General features: G+C 36.1%; 1 protein-coding gene across 6 annotated transcripts in view; it reads right to left on the reverse strand.

Annotated features, from left to right (window-relative positions):
* MEI4 (meiotic double-stranded break formation protein 4) overlaps positions 1-13,450 on the reverse strand; it is a 132,801-nt gene that overhangs the window by 41,795 nt on the left and 77,556 nt on the right. For all 6 annotated transcript variants that reach the window (XM_071444405.1, XM_071444387.1, XM_071444396.1 and 3 more), the window contains one exon: positions 10,253-10,812. In XM_071444405.1, the coding sequence (XP_071300506.1) occupies positions 10,253-10,812 (560 nt within the window). The remainder of the gene's footprint in view (positions 1-10,252; positions 10,813-13,450) is intronic.

Below are 13,450 nucleotides of genomic sequence, written 5' to 3' on the forward strand. Positions count from 1 at the left end.
TCTTCTACTAAAAAAAAAAAAAAAAAAAAAAAAAAAAAAAATACTGTTTTCTTTGTTTCCTGAAATTGAAATAAATAGCTATTATGTAATGAAGCATACTTCTCTACAAAGTACACAAGATTTTCCTATATGTAAACATAGTGGAGTTATTTCAAAGGAAAAAGAAGACACATTAATTACAATTATTATAACTTGTGTTTTTATATAAATACGTATCCCCTACAACATTAATATTCAGTAACTCTGGGTAAATGAGTATTTTTGACTGACAAATTTCTTACACAAATCCATATGCCTAAGAATAACTATGATGTCTGAACCACTCAAAACAGACTACTGCATCCTAATAACAATCTAGATTATACCTCCAGCCAACTCACGTGTATACAGATGCAGATAAATATATATCTATATATAACTATCTATATATATATATATATATCTATATATATAGATATATACACACATATATATGAATAAAAATACTTGCCCACCATTTACAAGTTTGAATCCTGCTGGAAAACTTTTTCAAACACACAAAAGGCAGGAAGGTGTTCCAGGAGCAGTCAGCATGACTTTATTTAGGGGAAGCATTTACCTCGACTTTACCATGGTTTTCAACACGGCCTCCTGTAAAATTGTCACTGACCAAATTTTGGGCTAGGCAAGTGGACAGCGAGGTGACTGAAATCTTTTGCTCTAAAACCCATTAATTAGGCAACTTCGCATTTACAGTTCTTGCTTGACTGCCTGATCAGCAGGTGATGCAATGTCTATTTCCCAGCCTCTTCCAGCTGGTAAAGAGTTGGATCAGCTTGGTTATCATCTGCCCAACATGAGACTCCTATGCACAGTCCAATCCAACTTTAATAAAACTTTGCCCTCAATCATCTCACTTCTGCATGTAATCCCAAAAGAAGTATCAAAAGAAATCTACAAAAGAGATACAAGTCTCAAGTTCAGAACCAAATCTTCATGCAGAGATATAAAGCAAACTCTTCCTATTAAAAAGAATTCATAAATTGTACACATACAGCTTTGAAAACCTGTGTAATTAAAATTATTCATTAACATATACACCAAAGAGTCTATAAATATGAAATGTGAATGAAGATGTGATAAAAATAGGTTTCTGAATAATGAAAATTATATAAAGGGATAATGAAATGCATGCACCTACCTATGCTTTGAGGCTATATGAACTAAAATGAGACATTCATATACTAGAAATATATACCCTTCCAAGCAAAACAATGACTCCTTGTTCTAAAAATAAGGTAGAAATTAGCATTTTGAAAGCATATTCCACAGTATCTACTAGAAACAAGCTTGCAACACCTGGATAGTTCTGCCTTGACAGCACCCATGTTCCCAAGGCTACAACTGCTGCAACTCAGGGTTTAAAAAATGCTTTAAAAATAGCACATTTTTCAGTAAATTTACCATTCATTTTTATTTCTTTTAATAAATTAAGGAGGGATACAAATTTTACAGTTCTATATTTTCAGAGCATAACAACATTGAGTATACTTGCTAATTTGCCTTTGGTGAGCAAGGAAACTAGGCAATCCAGAACAGTTTTTCAAGGTAACCTCTCCAAAAGATCACAGTAAAACATAAATATTGTTCTTGTTTAAGGTCTCTTCTATTTGCTTACATAATTTTTTGATAGATAATGCAGCAATGATATTTTTGGTGCAATTATTAATGCTAGCAGCTGAGATTTAACTAAAATAGAATCTTTCACAAAATTTCCAATCTTTTATGGTTTGGCAAGAGTTGCCATTTTCTATTTGGAATTTTTGAAGACTAGATAACAAGGGACCTTGAAATTTAAAGACTCAGCCTCTACTAAGAGAAGTAAGTAGGTATTTTGTATTTTGCAATGATGCCACTTAGGGTACTTGAGATATGAGTATCAATGGCACTGAAAAATGCCACTGGTGAATTTATTAATACTTAATAAATATTCTTATTAAATGTAACCTTATAATAAAATATTTCCCAGTTACATGTTATAGAAAATAAATTGTAATTATCTTTAATAAATATTAATACTGATTTTTTACATCCCACTGATTTATTAAAGAGCATAGGTTTTACATTGTATCTTGGTAGACCTCTTACATTCCTATAAGAATATTTTAAGAAAATAAGAGACAACAAAGCAGGTTAAAAAAATGCTCATAGACTGTGTGGATTAAATGTGCACAGAACAAATAAGCACGTAAGCAATGCAGCATATAAGCAATGAATCTGCAAATAGCAAACAAAAGTAAGACCTTGTTGTACAGCAATGCTCGTGTACTGCTAATTTTACTCTGGAAACATTCAAACAAAAAAATCTAATAGTATATAGTTTCATTAAAGATAAAAGCATATATTCAATGCTCCAATCTTCCCAATGTTAAAAAGGAACACAAATCTTTTAATCTCTTTGGCTTGTTTAATGTTGTAGATGAATTAAAACCAATGCATTTCAGGAATCCTCAGGTAAAAGCAGTTAGAAAACTGGATTGTAAAAAATATACCATTAGAAACAGGAAGTAATGGAGCCTGGTTCACTGTTCAGGTCCTGCATCACCTCTTCCTAGCCCTCCTCCCACATCCCAGGTTCTACTTTCTTCCCATGTTATTCAGGATGCAGAGCAAGAGAGGGCAATGCTGTGCCAGCAGCTGGGAAGGATGTGTGCATTGTCAACCTGGCTGTTGCCAAAATGTATATATAATGTTAATGTTCAGCTTATCTCAGGCATACTAACTGGGTCCCTCCTTCACCCAGCTACAGATTTTAAAGCCTACTTGAAGGTATTATTGACCTTTCACTTCTTTCCAAGTGATTTCAAGCTGGCTATCAAAATTTACTTGCAGAGGAAATGACTGATAACCAAAGCAGACAGCACACACACTGTAAGCCCTGTTCCCCAGGAAACAGCATAAAAAACTTTAAAAAATAGTTTTTTAGAACTCATTTATCAGCATGTTAGATTTTATTTAATAAAGGAGATCTAAAATTTCTAGTTTAATTCTTTCATGAGTTACATGATTCACTACACCATGCAGCTGTGTCAACTGCACCTTACTTTCTGTTTTTCTGTTTACAGTTTTTGTCCCAAGTAACAGCTCTCTTTCCTAATAAACTGACATATTTGGCAATACAGGATGGGCAAATAATTATTGCAGGAATCCTCAAATTGTGAAGTCTTACAAACAAAACTATTTTCATCTTTGATTTCACATTACCCTTGCCCATTTAGTCCAACCTGACTTCCACTTCTAATCATCAATGCTAGTTGAAAACCTCACTTTTATACAAAGAACATTAGCACCCCTTTTCTTATCTTCACATTGCTTCCTTTGTTAATTGATGCTTCTCATGGATCTCTCTCTTCCTGTTTATTTGACAGTATTTCTTCCATCAGTCTCGAAAATTTATACATATTATTTCAACTCTTTTCTCTGTAGACCACATTTCCAGCCCTTACTCTGCCTTTACGCCTTCACAGAATCATGCAATCATGGAATGTAAAGGTTTGAAGGGACCTTAAAGATCATCTACTCCCAACCCTCTCTGCCATGGGCAGAGACTCTCCCACTAGACCAGGTTCCCCAAGGCCTTATCCAGCATGACCTTGAACAGTGACAGGCCTGGCACCTCCACAACTTCTAAGGGCAACCTGTTTCAGCATCTTAATGCCCTCACAGTAGAGAATTTCTTCTTAATACTTGGGCTAAATTTCCCCTCTTTCATAATCTTGTTCATGCTTTTCTCCACTCTTCTCACCCTAATGTTCTCCAGTAGAACCATCAGTTGGCTCTACTGCTGCGGGCTGTCATTGTCAGGCTTGTCCCTGGCATGCTGTGGGTTGATATGCAAAGATTAGAGCCATGGGGTGCTGGTGAGGATCCTCTGCTGCTGATTCAGAAATTTGCTAGCTGCACTGAAGCACACTTGCAGTCTTAGGGAGATGAGCCAGGGACTCCTTAGGTAACAGAAGCCAACAGGGAAACACCAGGGAGGCAAACATCTCAAAGGAATTTATGGGTGTTCCTCTAGGAAGGTGACATTGCTGACATCTCAGCTGAGGTGCCTTTACACCAGTGCACACAGCATGGGCAAAAACTGGAGGAGCTGGAAGCCACTGTGCTGCTAGAAAGCTACAACCTTGTTGCCATTACTAAAGCTCAGCTGAAAAAATCCCATGACTGGAGCACGATTATTGAAGGCTAAAGAGTGCTCAGAATAGACAGGGGAGGAAGGAGAAGTGGAGAGATTGCTCTCTGCCTCAAGAACTGGATTGAGTGAGGAGACTTGTCTTAGAAGAACAACCACAAGCAGCTTGAAAGCCTGTAGGCAGGAATCAGAGACTGAGGCAACAAAGGGAACCTTGTGACTGGGTTTACTACATGCCCCTGATCAAGGGGAGCCTATTGACTTAGTCTTTTTGCAAGAAGCATTAAGCTCACAGGCTCTTGTCCTGATGGGGAGCTTCAGCCCACTCAGCATCTGCTGGACAAGCTAACTTTGTTCTGTATTTCTTCCATAATTGTAGCTTTAGTGTATGATCTGCATCAGCTGAAGCTAGCTGAAAGGGGAAGATGGACAACATTTTCTTTCATTCATTCTTGTCTATGTTACTTCTATGATCCACTTTACTGAAGTAAATGAGGGTCACTCAGTTTGGTGATTGCTTTAGACAGTAGCAATTTTCAAAACAATGGATTCTGATTACCATTTGACTTAACACTCTACATAAGGACAACAGATTGCTGAGAAAATTTAATTCAATAATCAAGAGATTCAAGCATTGACTCTTACTAGACCTCAAAATCCAGGCAACATGTTTTAATATTCATACAAATGAAGTGCTCTTCCCTTATAAAAGTAAAATCTTTTGGCATATGAAAATGCATCCACAGTATTCCCCTTGGGACTCAATTAATTAGGAAAACTGAAGCCTGCTCATTTTACACTTGAAAACCACCAGTGACATGAATAACTAGTTCTAAATCTTATTTGTCCCTAAGCAGGAAAGACTCTTGCAAACCAACGAATTAAGTCCTGTCTTGGCTGTGGCTGACAAAAGATACTGCAAACCTATACACAGTTGGGGAAGTTTATTGTCAACCACAACTAACTGCAGCATGTATTAAATGCATACTATTGCATGTATTCAAGCATCAGAGTAAGTTTATGATGGCTCTCTTCCAGGAAAATTCAGTCATTAATGAATCATACAAACTGTATCCTAGATAAGAAAAGATTCAAAACCATGGTTCTGATGAATGTGTGCTGTTTAAACTGCACAAGCACACATATACATTTCATTATATAATTGCCACTGAGATTTAAACATTTCTCTTTCTGCTTTTCAATGTATTACTTTTCAACTTGTTATTTTCATGAAGAATTGTGAATTCTTTCTCACATAAATAGCCAGTAAAGGCAGTAAAATACTACTCAGAACTCCTGCAATTGCTTTTCTGTTAAATGTTATCAATAGTAGTATTTTGAGCAGCGGCAAAATTTTACATAAAGGCTTTTAGGTGAAACATGAGAAAAAAATTAAAATGGGTAGTAAAGTCCCAAACAGGATATGAGAAGTTCCTAAAACTATGCTGATGTCTCAGTGTCCCTCCAGATGCTGTTAATGCTAGTAAATTCAAAACAACTACCCTAATGGCAGCCAATTTCTGAAAAAGTTTAAAAACAAAAGGAAGGAAGCATCACATAACCTTTTTTTATGTGTGTGCTGTTTGACTGGAATGGCAATTCATGACTTAACATCATCTTCAAAGTCAGTACTGATGTTTTAAACATAGCATGAGCAGAAGCAAACAACAGACCACTGAAACACATCTCTCTTCTTTCCAGGTCTTGCTTGAAAGACATTATGAGTGAGATGGGCCAGAGAGATGAGGTATTTGTTGGACAGGAGCCCAATAAGCTCAACATTAGAATCCCAAAAGTATTGTCTTTGTGTTTTGGTTAACTCCTTAAAACATGAGGTCCAAGAAACACACACAGATCTCTGTAAAAACCCAGGACTAAGGCCAGGATCTTTTGGCCTGTAACAGATGCATTAACCAGGCTCTGAATTACAGTATCAGCTGCACCTAAAAGAAGTACAACCAGTGAACTGAATTGTCTACAGGGCTGACAAACTGTTGTGACATCACTAAGGATCACACCACAGAAATCCTACATAATGCAGCATCCTGTGAAGTACTTGACCCTGACAGCTTTGAACACAACTGAATGGCACTGAAAGAGGCTAAAGATAAACCTATTTTTCTTCTATCTCCAAAGTAATATATGAGACTCTGGATTCCCTCATAATAACTGTTTTGAAGTTTCACACAGCTGTATAGACAAGAGATGTAAACATGACACATACAAAGCGTCTTAATTTCTGTCAGATGGATTTGACTTTTAAAGCTAATTCCACATATTATGAACCTACAGCAAGCCCAGATTCACCACAGGAGGCCTCCAGGCAAGCTTCAGGACGTCATCTCTGAAGTGCTCTGCTGCCAAAACCTCCACCAGATATACAAAACACAATCCTACATATGCTACCCTAAACAGCACAGGGAGTTGGGAATCCCCAGTGCCTCCAATTGTTGTATTCTTCTGATATAGGAGAAATGATTCCCTGTTCGAACACATTCTGGACAACAGACACAAACATCAACACAACAGGCACACTGCAGTGCCAGTGAGTGAGTGCTGCAACGAGGAGCAGGAGAAATGTACATTTTGCTGTGTCTTGTAGAGGTGGACAAAGACAGACATTGTCAAATCCCAAGCAGGTAGATTAAGCACAAAACAATGTTCCAATGTTTCCTTTCTGAAGTTTCTACTCCACTGGGGCTGAAATTATATACCATAGCTCCTACTAGAGTTTTCCATGCAAAATGTTTTCCCATGTTTTGTCAGGTAGAGTCCATTTGAAAGCCAGAGTCAGTGGCTCTGCCAACTGAATACAATCTCACAGAGTTTTATAGTACACTTAGGTCTGCTTGAAAGCAGGACTTTCAAGGAGCCTACATAAATACAACAGTGGTTCTGCTGACATAGCAGTGTGTGTCAGTGGAGTGACTCAACACAAATGGACAATTTATAATCTGCAAGGCAATACACACGTCTACAAACCTCCAAGGTCTTAGTGCTGAGGACTCAAAAACTGGTTATGAACAAAGCACTTGCACCACAGATCAGCAGTGACTGTCACACATTTTGCTGCATGAAAGCAACAGCTCATCTGTACCAGAGCTAGACACAGAATCCTCAAAAACTTCTCTGTGGTAGCTATACAGGGATGCAAAACTGCACAACTGCAAAACTTTGCACCTTCTGCTGGGCTTTGCACCACAGCAGAAGGTGCAAAGTTAGGCCTTGCACAGACAGTTGAACCTCTGAAAATTCATGCTTCACCCTGAGCAGCTGTGACTTGAGGCTCCCTTTTTGAAATATTTCCAGAAGGTTTATTCCAAAAGATTGTATGTCTAACAACTGTGTGCATATTTCTGAGCTGCACTCCAAACATGGAGGGGAAAAAAAAATTAAAAAAGGAAAATTCAAGAGGCTATTTTTAATTTTTTGATATAAATAATTTAATATTTTATGTAAAATTGCCTTTTATTTTCTGCCACATACCTTAATTGACTGACTTTTTTTTTTTTTTTCCTTTTGATACCTATGTCAGTTTGGAGTTTCAGGTCAGACTCTATCCAAGAGTTTAGGCAGCTTTAGGCAGCTGAATCCAGGAAAAAATTTCTGAATAAACATCTTTGCTGGTTCTTACAGCTTCAATGCTGCTTTATAATTAGAAACATTTCAAAAAATAGGACTCCAGAGTTACAGAAAGTAATTCTGCTGTTTTTATTCCTTTACACCTAATGTAGAGATAATGACTCCTTTCCGAGTTCTCAAAGATTATTTAAAGTTGTTTAACTTGCTCTGAGATTGCTTTTGAAGATGTAATTAATTAATTAAGTGTAATCCACAGCCACTTCTCTTGGTGAGGTTTTTGAAGGTATTTCTCACAGACCTTTGTCCTTCTTGCAAGATCCTGACAGTTTTAATGATGAGGATGATAAAGGGAAAGCTGTGTCAAATACTACATTGCTGCATGGCTGTCTATACAAATGCTTTCTGACAGTAAGGTTAGATACAACAAAATTCTTAATATTTTTATGCTGGAGGGATTTAAGCATTTTCCTGGAACTGAAATTCATACAGTTTGCGACCCTTTCCAGAAGATAGCCTTGTAAGTAATGGTAATTCTTTTTTAAACTTATAATTGTGATATTTCAATCATCACCTGTATAAAGTGTTCCTGGGAGATATCTGGTACACAGCACATGAAGGATTAGTTATACAATTTACACTACTAATTCTGAATGCTACACATTTATTTCCATTTTCAATTCAGTTTAAAGAAAACCAAACCTCTAATCTGGGAGATTAGAATCCAAGATTATCCCCTTAGTAATTGATTTATACAATTCTTAAACTCTTTGGATCTGTTTGACTGAAGTAATGGCTGCCAGTAGTAATGACTCTTATGTCAATATTTTGGTGGAAGCAAGATACAACACATCTCATAAAAAGTCATCTGTTTTAGTGAAGTTATTCAGAGAAAACATGCCACTTTCAAATTATGTGGACGTACTCCGTCTCTCCTGAATGATTCATAAAAATACTTTTCGGGCCTGAAACACCCCTGATCTATCAGAGTATTTTCTCCCATTTAAGATGTGACACCTCTCACTTAGACTTTGCCAGATACCTCCAATCAACATAAAATCCGTCTCTGGATAATCTCTGGGTTGCTCTTCCACACAAACTTATTTCAATTATTTACCGACTTCCCATTCAGGAAGAGGATGGGAAATGGTGGAAACAGTGGACATCATCAATTATAAAGAAGTCCTTAATGAAGGACTGTTCAAACTTTTTTTTTTAATCCATTGATTAAAAATGTGATCTCACACACACACACTCACACACAAAAGGAGTCACACCTGTATAACTCCAGTCCTGATGTCATACAAATGGAATGTATGGTCATATCCTTTCAAAACGCTGACAAGGGACACCTCTAGTTAAAAACTGAGTCTCACACCATGCAGACACTAAAGTGGAAATGTTTCTGGTACTAGAAACACAAAGCTCTAGTCCTAGAAATTTCAGTCTGAATGCTTCCTAACCAAAATACAGGTACATCCTTTTCACCCAATCCCCTCTTAATTTGGTGACAATATTTATTTGATGTTCATGTTCTGGGGTAAACACTGAATACACAGTGAGTTGGATTCACTTTAAATTAAGACAAATGGGTACATCCATCCATAGGCATATCAGATGTCCAGGCTCTCATTTTGAGAGAGGCAACTTTAGAATTTATCCTAGAATAGGGACCTAGTACCCAGAAAACATTCTTTAGGCTCCAAGGATTACAGGGATAAGATAATTTGTTCTTCTGGTAGCACAGTTACTTACATGGGGACACTAAATTGGTACATCTAAGTGTCAAAAAACAGACAACCATCATGTCTGTTCCAAGATACTCTAAAATCCAGAATAAAAACTAAAAATCCTAAAACAGGCAATGGAATTCACTACCTATAGGACATCTTGTGAAGAAGGACAGGGATATTTCAGTTGAATGAGGAAATTAACATGATGATACATGTTGATTTTTACATACACCAATCAATACAAACAAAATGCAATTCAGTCCTACTTGTTGTTTGTGATGGGGACATTATTTTTTAACTCCTCATTCATTTGCTTATATATTTTTAAAACACAAATTTGCAAGTAGCTAGAGAATGATGGATATCTGAAGCAAACAAACTATTTTATTTAGATGCTCAAGAAAGAAGTTCATTACATATGAATGAATATCTACAGTATATCTCCATATAGCAAGAGAAACAATGTGTTTTTCCTGCATACTATCTATAAAATTGCTTTAAACTGCATTTTTATCAGTTATTTAGAAGTCTTGTACTTGGGAATAGGCTAGAAGTTCTTGCATGCATGAGCAAGAACTTCTTCAAGTGCTTCAGAGGATTTATTATCCATATTACCGAAAAAAACAAATCACAAAAATCTCTGGTGCTCTTCAAAATACAAGACAAACTGGTATTTTAAGAGTGCATAAAACCAGGAGAATATTACAGTATATGGAAGAATGGATATGAAAGAAAGGATATGAAAGAAAGAATTTTTTAAACTTACCCTATTGACACTCCTATTTCTTAAAATAATCTGAATTAGATTTTTCTTAAATTCTTCTATCTTCTTGAAACACTTCTTCAAAACATGATTTGATAATTTCGTATCAGTTATTAAACTGAGCAAAACACAAACCCCTTCAGTAAGGAAACCTGGAGCTGGGAATTCAGGACTGTTGTAAAAAAAAGTCAGTCCATCAAGCAACTGAGACACTGAATTGCATATGGTGAAAGAATCATTCTCAAGCTCTGAGAAGTCTGCTTGAAGAACTCCTCTTTCTGACAGTTTTCTTATTTCAAGCAAACGTTGCAAAAAATGCACTGGAGCAGTCAGAGATTGCTCCTTGCTAGTATGGCAAAGATTCAGAGGAGGAACTCTTTCCAACCAATATTTAGAAGTGTTGACATTATGCTCAGATTGGTGAAAATCTGAAGCTATGCCTAAGGAATCAAATGCAGAGTCATTACAGACATCACATCCAGAGTCTTCTAGCTGGCTCGAGTAACTTGTAGGGTTTATAGATTCCTGACCCAGAAGAGTTTCAGCAGAGATATCCTGTTTTCCTGAAATGCAAACATGAAAATTACATTTGTGCAATGCTTAGATACATGCTTATTGAAAGGGCCATATATAGTTTCTCCTTTTTGCTTCCATGCAAAATTCATGTAATACATGCATATGCTGGCTCCCCAAGAACTTCCCATGACTAGAACTTAGCTGTGGAAGAAGATATTTTTAAATGAAAGTTAAAAATTCAAAAATTAATGTCTATTTATGAACAAGATGTTTTATGCTTATAGTAATATGAACAGTAATTTTAAGTTTAAAACTGTCAGAAATTTTAATTTTTCCTATATATAATTTAAGTAAACAAACAATTTAAGTGAATATATACACTCCCATTAATTTCCAGGGAAGAAAATGCATGTAAATTTCTGGTCCTCCAAACATTTTCACTGCTTTTATTCTCAAAAACTCAGACTCCTTTTAGAAGGTAGTGAAAGTCTGTTACTATAACTGCATCAAATAAAATATTCTGCTTTATGTATACTCTCTCTCCCCAGTCAGGTAGGAAATTCTAACAGTCAAAGTTGAACAGAACATTAGGTTTGATTTTTTCATTATTTAACAAAGAGGAACACTGAGAATCAAATGCTTCTTCAGTCATCACCTATCTCATACCATCTCCTTCAAAGACACATAAACTACATTACAAGAGTATACAGTACATTCACACCAATAAATTACTTTTGTGTGCTAGTGTAGAATCTCTTTCATCCCATTTCACACATTAAATACATTTAAGGCAATGCCTCTCAACATAAACTCAGCTCTAGGTGACAAAAGACACCTGTTCTACATGCTACCTATGCCAAAAGATTACAGTCAAAACAAGCCAGAGAAGTGAAGTGTAAGACCAACACCCATAAACATCTCAGTGCCACGAGGCAAAGCTTGAACCCCATCTGACCAACTCCTGGCTCAGCCCTGCTTCCCTTCTCAGTCTTGGAAAACTTGACTATACTGTTCATTTTCCACAAGGATCCCATGCAGTACCATACTCCTCTTAAATTAATTAGAACAAATTATAGATGGTTTGGCCGCACAGGAAATAGATGTTATATTTAATAGCAAGTTAAAAAAAGCATTTTTAACACAGAAAACATTCCTAAGCAGCAACCTACAGTATTCTGTATGTTAATAAAAAACTACTCAAAAATTTTAATATGGACTTCATTAAATTCACCTATTCAAATTGAATTCTGACCATCAAGTCCCTGAAAACATACCAGTATCAATGCAAATACTATTATTGAGATCAAAATTGGAAATGTGGTTTATTTATTTATTATTGAGTTTCATGTCCTTAACATTAGGACATATTTGAAATTGCACAGTATTGGCACCAACTGACTCAAAATGAAAGGGCTAACTGTAGGGAAATCAACTGCTGTTTCCAGAAGGTAGGAAAAGCCGGACATTTAAGGCCAGCCTAGCATTTTAAACTTGGAAAGCAAGCAAAGAAGCAAAGCGCACTTCCCATGGTCTGACTAACAAGAACAGGAATCCATCTTTCATGTTCTCTCTCCCTTGGGTTTTGAGCAAAACACATTTCAGAAGAAAAAAAATTGAAAAGTGGTTTTTGGTGCCATTTAATGAAAATAGGCCCTTCCAGGGAATCCATCTACTGTGAGTTCCACTATGTGGTTATTTTGTTCCTGTTCTCAATCCCATGGGATAACATGAAAATTGCTCATGAGGATTTAATGTCAGAAGCTGCAAAGCAAGAAGTATGTGCAAAAACCCGATATGTATGTTTTCTGATTCTCTTCTGGATGTGTTAAAGAAAAAAAACCAAACAACCAAACACTGAAGAGGTGAAAGAAAGGTGAAGTAATGAGAAGAAAAAGGGAAGAATAGTACACCAATATCCATAGAAACCAAACTTAAGATGTTTCCAAATAAAAGAGGTAGGGTATTCAATGAAACACTCCTTCTACTTGGAGATAATATTTCATTTATGGTAGGTTCCTAGTCACTGCAATATCAAACTCCTGTTCCATGATGAGCTTCCAGAAAACCCTATTACAGTAAGTCCCCAATATCAGTGTATTTCCAGCTAAATGAATAATACAAAATGCTTAAAATTGTTAAGCAATTTACATGATTCAGTCATTTGGGGAGGAGGTGGCAGTTATGTTGTAAAAGAAAAATAACAATGCACCAGGAAATATTCATTACTTCCCTCTACAAGTCTAGAAATAGCTTGTAATTTTTTTCTTGAAAGAAGCTAAACTCATTAGTTTGTACTTACCTACTATTCAAATGAGAAAGTAGTCTTGATGTTCACACCATGTGGTTATCAAGCAAAAAAAAAAAATAACAGAAATGGCATTAAGCCTGCTTCAGACTAACAAGAATCTTTAAATACTAATTTCAAGAACATTTGACTCTAAGTGTATTGGAACAAGAAATATGAAAATGTAGTGTGTGTGATAAAGTGACCACAAATTTTACAACACTATAAGTAATGAAATATCTGGTTGTGAACAATTTTACAGTCTCCTTAAATTTGTCACATCAAATTCAGGAAATATTTAAGTTCTTAATTCCTATTTAGTACTTTAGTTCCTTACTAAACTAAGTTCCTCACCTGAAAAACAAAGCAAGATATGGTACCACAAAGAGCCTTGTGGTGCA

Source organism: Agelaius tricolor, unplaced genomic scaffold (assembly GCF_023055355.1).
Source record: "Agelaius tricolor isolate 1412-34295 unplaced genomic scaffold, bAgeTri1.0.p SCAF_1, whole genome shotgun sequence".
Taxonomy (NCBI): Eukaryota; Metazoa; Chordata; class Aves; order Passeriformes; family Icteridae; genus Agelaius; species Agelaius tricolor.